This window comes from Onychostruthus taczanowskii, unplaced genomic scaffold (genome assembly GCF_017590055.1).
Source record: "Onychostruthus taczanowskii isolate IOZ18803 unplaced genomic scaffold, ASM1759005v1 scaffold13, whole genome shotgun sequence".
NCBI classification, from domain to species: Eukaryota; Metazoa; Chordata; class Aves; order Passeriformes; family Passeridae; genus Onychostruthus; species Onychostruthus taczanowskii.
The window spans coordinates 8960260-8976137 of NW_024498462.1; the positions used below are offsets into that span (position 1 = coordinate 8960260).

Consider the following 15878-nt stretch of genomic DNA (forward strand, 5'->3'; position numbering starts at 1 on the left):
AAAGTGTTCTCCTACAAACTTCCAGACTAATTTTAAAGATAACAAAAGTAAATGGTGTTCAAAGTCTCATGAATCGTCCTTCCAAGACCAAAGCACTTTATACAAGATAATTAAAGTGAGCTCCTCAATGGTTCCAGCTAGGAATTCTTCCTCTGCAATGGGATTGCAAACGATTTTAGTCACTTTAAAGCCTTTTTAATAAGCAGAAGTGGTCAGAAACTGTTCAATTAAATGCTTTTCTTCCACACCACCAAGAATGGCAATTCCACATACCAGGGCTTCTCAGAATAACTTCAGCTTCAAAGCCCCTGCACAGGTCCCTGGGCCAGGGTGGAAGTAACAGTTTAAAAAAAAAAAAAAAAAAAAAACGGGGCAGGATAATTAACTCTAAGCAAAGGATTCAACTCTCTCCAGGAGTGGCAGAAAGTCCAGAGCCAGAGCACCCAAATGCAGTGCACAACCTGCAGCTCCACAGGGTGTCATTCCCACACACAATAAAAACTAATGCTGCAGTTTCTGTCAAATGGGAAGGAGGGAGGCAGGCAGTTTGTATTCCACCCAGGTTATTCACCATTTCTGAAGCTGGTCCACATTTCCAATGCCTAGGAAACCAATCTTGCATTAGTTTTACTCCATTCTGGTTATTAGAATTGGATCTTAATGGTAACTGCAGTAAGAATTACTGGGGGGAAAAAAATGTGCTGTTATCTCCTCAGCAATTCATTTGATCTTACATTGAGAAAAACAACATATTAAACTTCATCAGTCAGTTGTGGCCCAGAACAGAGCTCTGCCCTGATCTCACAGGCTTCAGCAGGTCTTGGGTCTTGCTATTAGTGAGGCATAAACAAAAATAAATCAATTATTCTGCAAAAATATCATCAAGAAGGAAAAAAACGCTTGGTTGCCCATGACTTCTTTTTTAAATGCAAGCAAAAACACCATTAATACAGAATGATGGAACCTCAATAGGACAGCACTCAACAAATAAGCAATCATTTCACTGCACATTAACCAAAAGGCCCTAAAAAATAATTGCAGATTTAAGTGGCACAAACCAGTGTGTATCAACACTAAAAAAAAAAAAAAATTAAAGATCCATTTTACAAAAAAACCCAAGCAAGCAAACAAACAAAACCATCATATTATCATTAGAAAGAGAGCTGCCCCAGACAGCAGAGCATAGGTTTACCAAGCACTCAAATATCCCATGGGGCACATTTGGGAACCAGCAGCCTCTGCCACCTTTCCCACAGAATACCCAACTTTGTTGTGCAGTGGATAACAATAACACACACAGCTGAGACAGATCTCACCAAGCATTACACTGAGGTGACAACCAGATCACCTCACTGCAGGCTGTATTTGGGGACAGACAGAGTCAGACAAGACAATACTTCCACAGAGATTTCAGTTCTTGGAAAGGTGGGATTTTGTGGGTTTTTTTGTTTTTTTTTAATTTGCACCTCAAGAAGTTTAGCCTTTAAACTTCCATTCATTCTTACAGCAGCAAGAATATTTAGGACAAGCCCTGCAGAGCAACCATGCAGCAAACCAGGTATATTGCTAACCATAAACCAGCATATTTAATATCTACAAACATAAAAACAAGCAAATAGAAAGCTTCCAGCCACTTGCACTTCCAGTTGCCCAGTGCTGAGGAAGAGGAGCAGAAATGCTGCCTCCTCCTGCAGGTGTGTGGAGCACCCCCAGGACTCACCTTGGAAGACAGCAGCGTTCTGGATGACCAGGAATTTCAGCTCCATGCTGGCAGCCTGCAGCAGCTGCTCCATGTGCAGGCGGGCAGCTGCCTGGTACTTCTCCTCCATCCTCCTGGAGCAGCACGTGGAGCCCTTTGGGACACACACCTGCAGATCAGTCCCTGCAGAGGCACAGGAGTAGAAGATAATTCACATTAGGAGGTGGAATTAGGAGAGGAAACCAACTCCAAGCATCAGCGTGGCTACAACTACTGTTTGGGCAAATTGATGGCATTTCTGGAATTTGTCCTGAGCAAGCAGCTTGGCCAAAGGAAAGGGTGGGTAAGGCAGAGCCCAGATTGCTGAGCAGTGGCCCCCTGTGCCTGCTCCAGCTCCCACACACCCCAAGCACTGGTGAGCCAGGGCTGAGCAGTGATCCCACCCTGCTGTCCCCTGTCTGCCCACAGCAGTGAGGAGTCAGCGAGAGCAGGAAAGGTGGAGTGGGAGGTGGAAAACAGAGACAGGATTTGAGGCTGTGGATTTACGGTGAATAGAGCAATGCATGGAGTACATCAAGGAGGATATGCTTGTGATTTGCATAAAGACTTGAAACTAATTTGGAAGTAACAGTGCTATTTGCCTGCAATTGCTACCCTTTTGTATCCCCAGCAACAACAGTAATAGCAGAAGGACACAACTATAATGATTTACTTGGCTTTTTAGTGCCAGCTTTTAAATTGTGCAACCAAATGTCCCCATGTCATCCTTCCTTTGCAACAGGCAAAAAAGCACAACGCCCATTGCTTCACTCATGGCTGTCCCACTGCAGAGGGCCAGATCCTGAGGGATGCTCTGAGCACTGCACAAGGCAAGAGCCTCTTCTGCAGCACCTTCACTCATTCACCAGGATGGGACAAAAGCCAGGAGACAAGGGCCAGAGAGACACCACTTGCTCTGGCATCTCCAGCACTGCTCAGTGATACTAAACTTCTTTTTTTGACATTCCCAAAGCATTTATTCATGGAGAAAGTAGACAACTTCAAGAGAAGTGTTGTTAGCTAAAAATAATAAAATCTGGGGAAGAAAACAGAAATCTTTCCAGGCTCAGACAAGAGAAGATGAAACAGAAGAGCTGGAAGTAGCAGTAGTAAAAGGCCCTATCTTCCATCAACTTTTAAGAGCAAACTGAGGCCCCAAACACACAAGCAGAGCAACAAGCTCTTATCAAAGAAAATAGCTCTCCTTATGCAAAACACATCTAATCCGATGCTGCTCTTAGAAACTCAAACAGCAAAAACCAGCTCCATTAAAAATGGCTCTCCAGGGTCAAAGAACAGCCAGCACCCACATTTCACTGTCTGCCACCCAAACTGCATCATGCCCAAAGCAAAAGCAGTTCCCTGCTAGGTTCAGCTCTGCCAGGAACCTGGATTGGGAAGCAGTCCCCAAGCCAGTGACCAACAGCCCTGACAGAGTGAAGGCTCCTCACACCTCTCACTCTGCCTTCCTGCTTGTTATAGAGGGTTTTTCCTCAGTAAAAGCTACTTTGGTAATTTACATCTTTGCTCTGGAAGGATTATGCTTCCTTTCAGGTTCCTGTCTTCTCTCCTTCACAAGAGTCTTTTACCACATCCACTCTCTCCCTAATTACTAGAAAGTGTCAAAAGTCACTTTTGCAAGTGTAGTCTAGAAGAACAGGATTAATATTAATGTCAGTTCAATCGTGTGCCTCCTGAAGAAGAGTCATGCACAGTGCCAAGGGAAAACCAGCTGTCAGGGCTCAGGAGCAGCGACAGCAGAAATCCTCCTCCCTCCAGCCTTATCCCTTCCCTGGCACAGCATGGGAAAAGGAACATGAAACACTCCATCTACAACATGCAATGCATGTGGGGAAAGGAGATTTAACCAGTGCAGGTCCTGCTGTTGCTGCAAAAAACCTCATGCAAAGAGGGAGAAAGGGTCCACACCCCTATCCTGGCTCCATCACTCCCCACTGCCTCAGTTTCCCCTTCTGCAAAGCAGGATGCCCAGCACAAGTCCCTTCCTCAAGCCCTCTGGCACAGAGCCAGCAACACCAATGCCTCAAGCCTGAGCCTCAGTGATTTGTGAACTCACCACTCCAGAGGAGCACAGCGACAGGTATTTCATGCATTGAAAAAATAAAAGGGACCATAAAACCACGTAACAGCAAGACACTGCATTAATGAGAGAAGCGGTTGTATAACAGCAAGTTAAAGAGGTTTTTTAAAGTCAAACCCAACTCAATTTACACCACGAAAAGGCTTAGCATGGTCTCTTTAACACTACAGTACGCCCATAAATTTCTTTTTAATACAAAGCTTATTTCCTCCTACATTTATTATATTAGGACACATTTCAAATTATAAAGTAAAAATCCTTCCATGATTAATGGAAATACCAATATAGAAAATCTGAGAGTTGGCAATTAAGAGGTCTCTGCAAGTTAAAGCCAAGGATAGGAAGCAGCAAGGTCATTTACTCACATCCTATCCTTCTTTTTAGCAATTAAGCCAACTTCTCCCTTTAAATGCATCTTTATTTTTGTGCAGTAAAAAGACAGACACATGCTGTATCAGAGCAATCACAGAGGAGGAGGAAAAAGCCTGGGAATTAACTCAGCTTAAAATGTTTTGCAGAGACAGCCAACTAACACGGCAAGAAACGTCACGGTAAACACAACAGGACAACACAGGCAGGGCAGGCTCTTGGAAGGTACCAGGGACAAGCTTCTTCTTGGCACAGTGCTGCTACAGAGGGACAGGGAATGGGGCCTGACTCCCATCTGCCAGCTCTTTTCTGTGTATGGCTTTCCCAGATGGCGAGCTGGCTCCAACACTCCATCTCCAAATCCCCCAGGAGCAGCAGGGATGGGAGGTTTCAATGCCACTCCCCCAGGAGCTGCTGACCCCAGCCCCAGCAGACATAGATGAAACAGAGACAAAGCTTTTGACCTGCAGATGTATTTGGGGTTTACTCGTGGCATTGCTTGAAGGAGCCCTTCTGCACTCGAGCTGCAGCCCCCCAGGAGCGCCAAGGCTGCGCAGACCACGCGCGAAGGATGCGGAGACACGAACGCCTGGGAACGCGCAGCAAGCCCACGGACCAGACACCGGCAGTACATGAATTAGGGTGCCACACGTTTCTGACTCCGAAAAAATGCACGGGAAAAGGTCCTGTGAGTCATCAAATCCTACCTCAGCCTCCCAATCCTCCCCCTCTCAGCGTTTTATCTAACACAAACACCTCCAGCGATACTCCGGCTTGTGAGATAGCGAAGCCCATTCCGCTGCCTAATGGCCCTTCACTGTTAAGACCGTTTTTATCTCCCAACCTACACAACCCCTTTTTCTTAAAGTTTCAAGTCATTACACCTTGTAATGCCAGTCTCAGCCCTTGCAAACAACCTTCTTCTTTCGCTATAAATCACTACAAACTCATTTTCAGGAAGAAAGTGTCCCTCAAATTACTGCAACCGTTTTATTAAATTGCATTTGGATGCTCACATACCAATCGCGGCAAGATTAGTGAGATGATGAGATGCCAAGCAGAGCAGCCTGACCCTCTGACACCCAACTCCCACGGCTGAGAAGGCACTGGCTGCAGCCCCTTCCATGGGTGCAGGAACGCCAGGCACCATCAGAACTGTGCCATTTATGCCATCTTGGGGAACAGCAGTGTAAATGCTCCAGCAGTTTTGCATATGCTCCCAGCAGAAATAAACTCTAAAGCTGCGCTAATTTCAGTAGCACCCTGCCTCTTCCTCCTCCCGACAGGGAATTTTTACTGACGGTCGGGTAGCAGTGAATTTAAACCATTACATTTGACTTTGATGTACAATTATTCCCGCCGATAGGTGGTTAGCACAGCAGAAGTGAAAACCATTTCAGTGAATTAAATGTCAAAAATAAAAACCCTCAAGATCATCTGTGGAGAGTTGTGGACTCCTTCACAAGGCTGAAGGATTTTCCTTTGATTTTAAGCATCCCAGGATAGCTTCAACCCTGTCATCAGGTACAGGCAGGCAAGCTGTGCACACTGAGGCACACAAGCCTTCCCACCCAGATACAATGGCAGCTTAAATCAGATTAACATTCCCCCCAAATTTACCCCAGGCATTGCCAAAATAAGAACCTGTCCCTGCTTAGTGCCACATTCCTGCAGCCTCCTCCCCATGTGAGGGGGCTCTGCTACTCCATGCATTGGCACCTTCGCCTTCTCCAGTCTGGAAGTGTCAGAGGAGTTCCTCCCACCCTCTTAACTCACCAATTTGGTACTATTACCCACAAGAAATATGCTGTTTTGGGTCAGTTTTCCTCCTCCAATTGTTTTACAACCAGCATCATGCTTTAAATAGATAAAAGCAGTGACTCAACATTTAAATATAGTGGATTTTCATCCAGTTTTTTCAATACTTTTTATTAAGAACCTTTTAAATTATGTGATTTAGGGGGTTGTACATCTGTCAGTGCCTTTTAATGCTCAGCATCTAGGGGGAGGAAAAGGAAATGCAACTGTTTAGAACCCAGATTTAATGCTGATCTTTATAAACCTAATTAAAGAGATATAAATTATAAACCAACTCATTCAGTAGGTGATTTAAATTGGAACAGTATGCACAGTACATGGGATATTTATTAGTGCTTAATTATCCTTTATTTTCTATTCCATCTTGTGTTTCACAAGATCATCTGACTCTGGATTCCTCCCCTAGTCTTACAATGTTGGCCAAATGATTCTCATGCAAATCTAACACCCTATAAAAACACATCCTTTAAAAGAAGACATTACAGTGAAAAATAGGTTTTACAAAGTAAAAGTTTCCTCCTAACAAATGTATAAACACTGTCATCAAGGGAGTTAACTTTGGGCACCCACTCCCCACACAGATTTGTTACAGTCACATGCACACATCCCACAACCATTCCAAAGACCAGGAAGAACACTGTTCAGGATGTTGTTAAAGTTAACCCCTGGGAAAAAAAAAATAAAATTAATGATCTCACTATAAAACCACTGCCTGGGGAGGTTACTAAATTTTAGGGTTCTGCTCCTGCTCTCTTAACTATCAAGAGAGCAACTTGCAGGCCTGAAATAATTAAGAACAGAAAACTCAATTATCTAGTAAACTAAGCTTTTAAACCACCGTGCTAAGCTAAATGGAAAGGCTGCACAGGGAGGAGCATCATTAGTCCCACTCAGGAAAAACAGAATAAAAGAGCAGGAGTACAAAGGGAACCAGCTCATGAGCAAAGGCACATTGACTTCAGCGGGAAGAGCTGGGATTTTTAATTTTTAAACTGTACATTGGCACATGCCAGCTGCTAAAAAAAAAAAAAGAGAAGAAAGCTTGACATGCTCAGCCAGCCGCTTGTAAAGCATTACACCTCAACTCCAAAAGGTTAATCTCCTATTTTCTTAGGGCAAATCTATATCTGCTTCCATCAAAGAAAATGAACAAAAAGCTGGAAATAACACTTTGCTGTGGTAGAAGGAAAGCAGACCTGCCAGCAGATATTTCTGTCAAGATCAATATTCCTCAGTTTTCCACTGCTCCAGAGCAGAGGCACCCATCCCCTGTCCCCTTCCTGCCAAGGCACCAGCTCACCCCTTCCCCTCTACCCACAGGCACCAGCCCAATTACCTGTCACCACCAATACAGAGAAACCCAAATGGCAGAGAGGAGAGAAAAACAGAGCAGGAGAAATGGAAATTCAAGCTGCTGTTTATAGATAGGAGAAATTATGCAGAGAAAAGACAAATGGAAGAAGAAAACCAAGACAGGCAACATAGCAAAAAGAGAATTTAGTTATTAGTGAGCATGAATCTACTCCAGCACAGAAGCACAGGCTGGCTCAGGAGCTGGCATTCAGTCTCATCTTCATCAAAACCCAGCAAAACCACTCTCCCACCACCCTGCCCTCACTCTCTCCAGCACAAGAGCTCTGATCCAGGTCCAGCTGAGATGAATAGCCATGAATTGCATCCCCCCATCTCTCGAACAGTCAGCACAGCTGAGAGCAGTTAGGCTTTGCTGTTCCCCACCTCTAAGCAGACCAAAACATGCTCCAGAGTGACAAAAACCTGGTCCCCAGACTGCAGGACCAGAGGAGGGCAAGCTTCTCACTGCCTGGTGCACGCCTGCAGCTACTCCCAGAACATCAATACTGCTCACAAAACAGCATGACACTTCCCTCACATTTAACAGAAGTGCCTTTTTTTGGGTTTTTTTTAAATTAGAAGTGTGGTCTCTGTCTGCTTCAGAGCTCTCCTACGGAGCTTGCTGTGCCAATGTCCCTCCAGCCCACGCACCGCTGATGCGGTAAAACTGAGCTGTGGGACATTTCTCCTGAGGGTGTTGCAACTCAGCAGCATTCCCACTACTTACTCCTTCAGCACAACTGCTCATAATGCAAAATGGGGATTCCAGAAACAACTGTGTCAAAAAAAAAAAAATCCACATTTTAAATAAGTTAACTTCAGTTTCTCCAGAGTGGTATGATCCATTGGGAAAGGTTCTCAGAATTGACTCCATGGTGATTTGAGGCTGGGAACTCCAAAACTTTTTTTAATTGACAGATGTATGAAAGGAAGGAAAGTAACAAACAGATGCCTGGAAAATAGTCCTTGAGTGATGTTCCCCTATTACAGAGATTTATGCAGCTGCTACTAGGAGAAGCAAGTGCTCTGAAGTGTAATTACCACACAGAGTCATGCAAGATGGGCCAGATCCAAGGTATAAGCAAGCAGTCATTGCTTTAATTATGATCAAGTTTATGTACTTAGGCAAATGTGAAATCCACTTTCGATTTGATATGTGGGAACTTTATCATCGTAACAAGCTGCAAGCATTCACTTGAAACACCAGCCCTGTTAGGAGGTATTGATCCAGCTGCCCAGAGGCTCCGCACAGAGGCAGAGGGCTCCTTATTCCTCCTGGCTCTCAGGGGTGCAGCTGGGGCTCACAGGGGAGTGAGAATGTAACTGAGGAACCCCAGCAACCTGAACCCTGCTGGGATAGGAGCATACCAGGGCAAAAACACCCACTGCAATCACAGCCAGGCCAGGCGGGAGGATGCTGCTGCTTTCTGGGGAAGGACGGATCACACTGCAGCATGGCAACCCCTCAATACAATGGGAGTCATTCTCCAGGAACCTGCCCACCCCTCCATCACCTCCCTGGAGTGTGCAAAAACATACTCAGCAAAGTTACTTAGGAATCAAAGCAAGAAGCTCACTGGCTTTCAAAGAAACAACTTCCTTCTGACAAACGGAATTTGTCAATTCAGTGGTGATAAGAGCAGCTCTTTCCTGCAACTCCTCATGCAAACATTTCACGGGAAAGTATCTCCAGTGCCACTTCCTTACTGACCAGGAGACTATGGCTCTCTGGGACAGGGAGAGAAGAGATGCTGTTCCGGCAGCTACTCTGAAAGGAGCATTAAGTGTTGAAATTCATATGAGAAGAGAACATAAGGACAGGTAGGGATAGGAAAGGTACGCTCTCACCAGGACTTACATCTGAACGCCCCTCATATCTCTCACAGCTCTTCATAAGATTAGGCATTGCTACAGTCCCACAGACCAAAAGACTTGGGATTGGCATCAGCAGCCACACCACCTCACAGCCCAAGCTCTGGGCACCCCATTTGTCCCCTCCCTGCCTCTCCTGCAGCAGATCACTGCTGAGGGAACTCCTGTGTGACACCGAATGCAAGAAACGTAACTCAACACATCGTTATTAAAAGCAGCCACCGCTGGCGATGATCTCATTGCACCTCCCCTGCCTGTTATCTCTTCCTTTTCATACTTTGATCACAAGCTTTTCAGGGCAGGCGTTCTCGGCTGCGTATCGAACCCAACTCAAGAGCAGCGAGCTCTCCAGGCAGCTCCTGGACGCGGCCATCACAGCGCTCCGCTTGTGTACACACACTGCACAGCCATCCACCTGGAGCAGCCGACACCCCGGCTCCCAGAAAGCTCCGAAGCACCTTTAAAAGGCGAGGAATTCAAGTATTTCCCTTACATTTTAAACCAGGAATGAGGCATGTATACAGAAAGCAGCCTCGCAGGGGGTAGTGGTGAGGTTTGGTGCGGTACCACCCCGGCAGTCACCTGTAATAGGAACTGCGGAGCAGAATAACACCTCTCCCAGACCTGTCAGGCTCGCACCCCGCACGGTACCCGCACAGCCCGGGGAGAGCCGCGCTGCCTCCTTCCAGCCCCATGCTCTGGAGCTGCGGCAGACCCGGGCTCGGGCTGGGATGAGGGTTTGGATGCTGTCGGAGCAGCCCGGCAGGGCGGGACTGCCTCGGACCCGGGCACACCTCGGCTCTGCCGGACCCGGGACCGGCAGAGACGTGATGGGTGCGCGGAGCCTCCGCTCGCCGCCGGGGACACCGCGAACTCCCGGGGACCTCGCACCGGACCCCCGACGGCGGCAGGCGAGCACGGGGCGGGCCGGTCCCTCCGGCAGCGCCGCGGCTCTACCCGACAGCTCGAGCTCCCCTCGGCCACGGGGGTGAAAACCCCCCGAACAAATCGAGCTAAATGAAGACCCGCTCTCCCATTCGCGGGTTCCCATTACCGCGAAGTAATCACCGGCTCCGTGTCATCCCCACATCCGACAAGCCGAGCCCGGCGGCCGCCGGCACCGAGCGGCAGGCAGCCCCCGCCGCCGGGGGAGGGCAGCTCCCCGCGGGAGAGCGGGCAGCCCGCACCCGGCTCCGCAGCGTCCCGCAGCCGCACAGCGACCCGCGGCCCCGGCTCCAGGCGCTGCAGCCGCTTCGCCCCCCACCCGAACGGCCCCGGGCGAACCCCGGCGAGAATACGACGGCCGGCCGGACACCACGGGGCGGGCGCTCTCACCTGGCACGGGGCTCTCGGGCACCCACTTGGCTCCGGGCTGCAGCACCTGGAAGGCGGCGCGGACCGGGCGGCAGGCGGCTTCTCCCGCCGGCTGCGCGGCCCCCGGGGCACCGAGCAGCACGGCCGCCAGCAGCGGCAGCAACAGCAGCACTCCGCCGCTCCCCGACATCCTGCCGGGCCAGCGGGGCACTCCTCTAGGCGCTGCCAGCGGGCATGCCAGCAATGTCGGGACGCGCCGGGACCGGGAGCAGCGGAACGGAGCGGAGCTCAGCCCCGCGCCTCGCGCGGCGCTCCGGGGCCGCCAGTCCCGGCCCCGCGCGCGCCGCCCGCCCCCCGCGCGCCACGCCCGCCCCGCCCCGCTCCGCACCTGTGCGCGCCCTCCCGCGCGACACCGGCACCGACCCTGATCCCGGCACCGGCACCCGCACCGACCCTGACCCTGATCCCGGCACGGACACTGATCCCGGCACCAACCCCGATCCCGGCCCGGCCAGCCGCGGGCTCGCTGCGCTCGGAGCGCTGCTCCCGGTGCCCTCTCGCCTGCGCGGCGCAGACCCTGCGTAGCCCCAGGAGCGCGGCTGGCGCGGGATGCGCGGTGCCTGGTTCGCACGGGTGGCGTGAGTTCACAGTGTGCACCGAGAGTGACAGAGCGTCTCTTAAGGCCTTGCCAGCCGGGGCTGCAAGGGAGGGCGAAGTTCCACACACTGCGCTAGACCCTTCCCGAAAGGCTGAGGGACAGAGTGAAACTCACCTGGAAACTCCGTGAGGGGGGAGTGGTGCTGAGTGCCGGGCTGTAAGCATCACTGAGCCCTCCTGGGGCAGCGCTGGAGTCTGGGTAGCCCAGTCTGCAGAATGCCCAGGAGTGCCACGGCTCTGGGGGGCTGCTGGGTGTGCACAGGGTAAATCACCAGAGGAGCTACCCTGGAAACAGGCAGCTCTGCATGAGCAGGATGTGTTCCTCCAGCAAGACCATTTCTGCACCACTTTCCAGATGCAGTTTTGGGAATGCCTCTCTCGTTGAGCTGAAGGTCCCCCAGGGTCTCACAGGCCTGGTCGATCCGGTGTACCTCAGCTGAAAGGACATTCCAGCTCCATCTCACCGGCAAAAGACCCTAAATACCACCATTGCACCCTCAGCTGGAAGGGGCCCACGCTGCTCATCACTCAGCAAGCAGCTGTACAAAGTGGGAAGCAAGAAGGTGGGGTGAGGAAAGGCTCTATTTAAAACAGCAAGGGTCGTGTATGAAAAACTGCCAAAATAGTGATTGCCCAGGCAGTCTCCTCACTGCTCGCCCCCAGCCTGCACCATGCACAGAAAAACAATGACAGAGCAAGTGCAAGCAGAAGAACAGAAGAAAAATATATTTAACATTTCCAGTGCAAATGCAGGATCAAATTATTGCTAATGGCTCGCTACCAGCTCTTTTTCACTCTGAAATTTTGAACAGGGGTGAAAAATGGAAGTCCAAACTGTGTATTTGTTCTAGGAAAATGCCTGCCAGGGAGAGATTGTTAAAATATATTATGGATATGCGTCTAATAAGCTGGAATGTGCAACACGTCTCCTTGGTTAATGGATTGTCGGAGCCTGTTGCTGTCCACAGACTGCACTATTTATTATCCCTTTATTGTTTCTAGTAAGCATGACTGACAAAACTCCCATTAACCAGGCAGCAAAAAGTCCTGCTTTGTAGGAATTCGGAGAAATCCAGAAATTTCATTTTGTCCAGAGGTGCAGGTGCTCCACGATGCAAATTGTGCCTGATTTCAGCAGAGCAGAGGGCGGGCGTGTGCTCGGTGATACGGATGAGGAGCCATCCTTTACCCATTTTCATTTCTCCTGGCACCCTACATGGAATACCAGCTCACAGGCTGAGGTGATGGGAGCCACAGCACACCAGGTAGCTGCCACACCTCTTCTGCATCTCCTTCATTGATTTGGTGATGGATTTGTTATGTTTATGCAACAGTTTCGGGTACAGCATTGTGCTAGGTCAGGAATCAATTGGACTGAATTGCAGAACACAAAGGCTGGTATTTGAAGCACTACTTTATATACAATATTGCAATCTATATTATGTTTATGGCCTGAATTACAGTTGTCTAAAAGGCATTCAAGCATCTCCTGTGCTCATCTTCAAACCTGCTGTGTGTATTTCATTTAGGAGACTTGTGCTGCTCCAGGTAAGTACACAGATACTGTCAAGCATGCCATTAGAGCAAAGAATTACACCCAGTGCCAAATAGGTGCCATTTAGGTATCTCTGCTCAGATGAGGGAGTGCTTTAGGATTTCAAACAAATTAGAAAACAACATTACTGCTCTTTACTGGATCTGGCTTCACAGTGGGATCTGACATTATCTCAACAATGACTCCCTGCGAAAATAAAGTGTATTTATCAACAAGGAGATGTGTCAAAAGCAAGTTAAAGCTTCTAGAAACATGTAACAAAACCAAATGGCAACCCTTTCTTTCAGTCATTCTTCTGAGCTGTACCCAAAGTCTGCTGGCAGGAAGAAAAAGAACTCACATTTTAACTGGAAACTTTCCCTAATGGAAATAATTTTCCCCAGTTTTCACTCTAGCATTACTGAGTTTTCTTGAGGTAATAAAGTCTAGGATGCAGCCAAATGGAAATAAGGGGTGAATCCCATTCCATCCAAGGACCAACAATATTTTCATGTCCTGTGGCACCTCCAGCCCCAAGCCCAAAGGATGCTCTCCCATTCTGTGTCTGCAGAAGCATTCCCAAGGTGACAATTGCAGACCCTCTGACTTCCATCAGAACTGCAACATCAGCCCCATGAAAATCTGAAGCTATTTTCCTGAGCACAGGCACATCCATATGGCTTGTCCTTTTAATGGGAGGGTAGCAAATGCAGGCTTGTCCTGGAGGAGAAAGCAGAAGACTTGCTTCAAAGTCACTGGGTTAGTTGTCTGCCAGCAGATGTAGTAAGAGCCAAGTCATTGTCTCATATCCAGGATGATAATTTCCCTTGTTACAACTGCTCACACCATAAAAAATTCACTTAATCATCTACCTGCCTCAAGCCTGTGAGTAATGAGAGGCAGGATCATGTGTAGCTGATTTTATCAAATGCTCTCATGATGTTCTCCACTGGGAAAACCCTGAATCAATTAAAACACCAAGGAGAGATGTAGGAGAGGGATTCGTACTCCCCAGTAGAGGCTCACCAGGTTATAAACACATTTCACTTACTCTGTGGATGGGATGGATGAGCTCCATGGGGACAAGGTCAGCTGAGCCATGCCCATAACAGAGGAAATCACCATGGGGCAAGGGAGAAAAGAAAATCCTGGAGCATCTGTTGCCACATCTGCGTGGTTTTGGCACATACCTGGCAGTCTACATGGGCGTGTTTGGCCTGGATTTCTCATCCCTGCTGTGCTCCTGTTGTGCTGTCTGCAGCACAGCTGCATGGCTTGGGCCCCGTAGGTCCTGCTGGAACCAGGAGCTGCAGGCAGTGACGTCTTCTCCCTCTCAAAATGACCCTTCCCATCTTGTTCTGCACCCTGCAGAAGCAGCACTTTCAGGTTTTCATAACCATTTGTGGAGGAGGAGAAGGGAGAACCTCTTCACTATATAACAGTACTTGCACATAGCCTGATGGAAAAAAGAAAAGCGCATTTGCCATGGGGCACTGGGAGAAATGATGGATTGCCAGGTAGCAGACATCCCTCCCCACTTTGGCAGGATATTGTATGCTGTGTGCCATACAGGAATGCTGATAGATCCATAAAGCATTAGCCTTTTCCTCACCCTAAAAAGCAGTGGCTGATAAATCACTCGCTCTCTGGAGTTTGTTGGGAGCAGATCACACAGCAGAAGCAGTGAAGCCTTCAGAGAGATACATCACTTAAAGACACTGCAGATGCCAATAGGGCTGTACATCAAGAATGCACAGACAAATCACTCTCCCTGTCCAAAATGAGATACTTCAAGCCTAGAACTTTTTTCCAAGTAAGTACTGGTTTCAGTCACACATCAGAAATGTCTCCCAGAGTCTTGGAAAATCTCTGAGCTCCAGTCCTAGAGATCTCCTCTTTTTTTACAGAGGGTTTGGTAAGTCTTCTCTCCTGATAAAGGACACAAAATTGCAGAATATTTCATGGGATAAAATCCCATCCAGATCCAAACTTTTCCAAAAGAACTCTTAACTGTGGATGAGGCACAGGTTTGCAGGGGGAAGCTGTCTGTATAGCTGACCATGCAGTCACCTGAAGGATTTTGCATCTTTTGTAAAATTAAAAGTGCACAGACACAGTTGGTGTGGCTCAAAAGCTCCTCCACACACCCTCCATCTCTGGAGAACCCAAAACAGAGCATAAAAGGATGAGACACACAGTGTGCTGCAGTTAGGGGCACACGGGTGGTGGGATGCAGCCTTCAGGGAGGAAGGATCTCATAGCACTCCTCACCACTGCCCAAGCTGCAGCACCCCTCTCTTCCCCAGCACCCCTCTCTTCCCCAGCACCCCTCTCTTCCCCAGCACCCAGTGAGAGGGGCTGAACACTGGCAAAGCTCCTGAGTACACGAGGATCACTTGAGAGCCAGCTCTGCAGAGGGATTCAAACAGAAGGGACAGGAGAAAACCATTCACCATGCACTGCTGCCTCTGCTGGGAGCACGGGGCAGGCATTTCTCACACTGATATTTTCATTTATCATCTCCTGGTGATTAATCAACAGAAGAGACATCGCCAGGAGCCAGCCCTGAAGGGACCAGCCCAGAGCATTCACCTATGGAAATAAAGTGCTGCCAAAAACTTCCAGCCAGGGCTGCCACACCACGGGCACACCCCCTCACACAGGGGGCTGGGATGTACAACCACAGAGCTGTGGATCAGCTCCACACAGTGGGAGCAGCCCAACAGCTTCAGAGGAGGCACAGGGGGCACTCTGGATACCACTCCAGGGAGATGCAGCATTCCCACTCCCCTGCAAGGCTCACCAGCACAGCACAAGCTCTGGAGCTGCTGGAGCAGAGGCGATGTGGGGCACAGGGTCAGAGGGCAGAGCCACGCTGGACCTCTGCAGCCCAGGCAGCCCCAGGTGAGAGCTGTGGGGCTGCACACACTGGCAAAGTCCCACTGTACAATGAGGAGAGCACACAGCTCTGAGATGGGATTTACAGCAGAACCAATGGAAGTTATATTGAATATATAAATTGTTCCCACTCCAGAGGAGGCCACGATGTATTCAGGTGCAATTCCTGGAGTGCTTTTTTCCTGTGCAGTGGCACTATAGTAAAACTTGATTTACACCTTATT

At 49.0% G+C, this 15878-nt stretch overlaps 1 protein-coding gene across 1 annotated transcript in view; it reads right to left on the minus strand.

Moving 5' to 3' along the window:
• Positions 1-10755, minus strand: part of GPC3 (glypican 3) — a 138425-nt gene extending 127670 nt beyond the window's left edge. Inside the window, exons 1-2 of the mRNA XM_041396598.1 lie at positions 10587-10755; positions 1721-1882 (exon numbers count right to left, since the gene is read on the minus strand). Of these exons, the coding sequence (XP_041252532.1) occupies positions 1721-1882; positions 10587-10755 (331 nt within the window). The remainder of the gene's footprint in view (positions 1-1720; positions 1883-10586) is intronic.
• Between the last annotated feature and the right edge of the window lie 5123 nt (positions 10756-15878).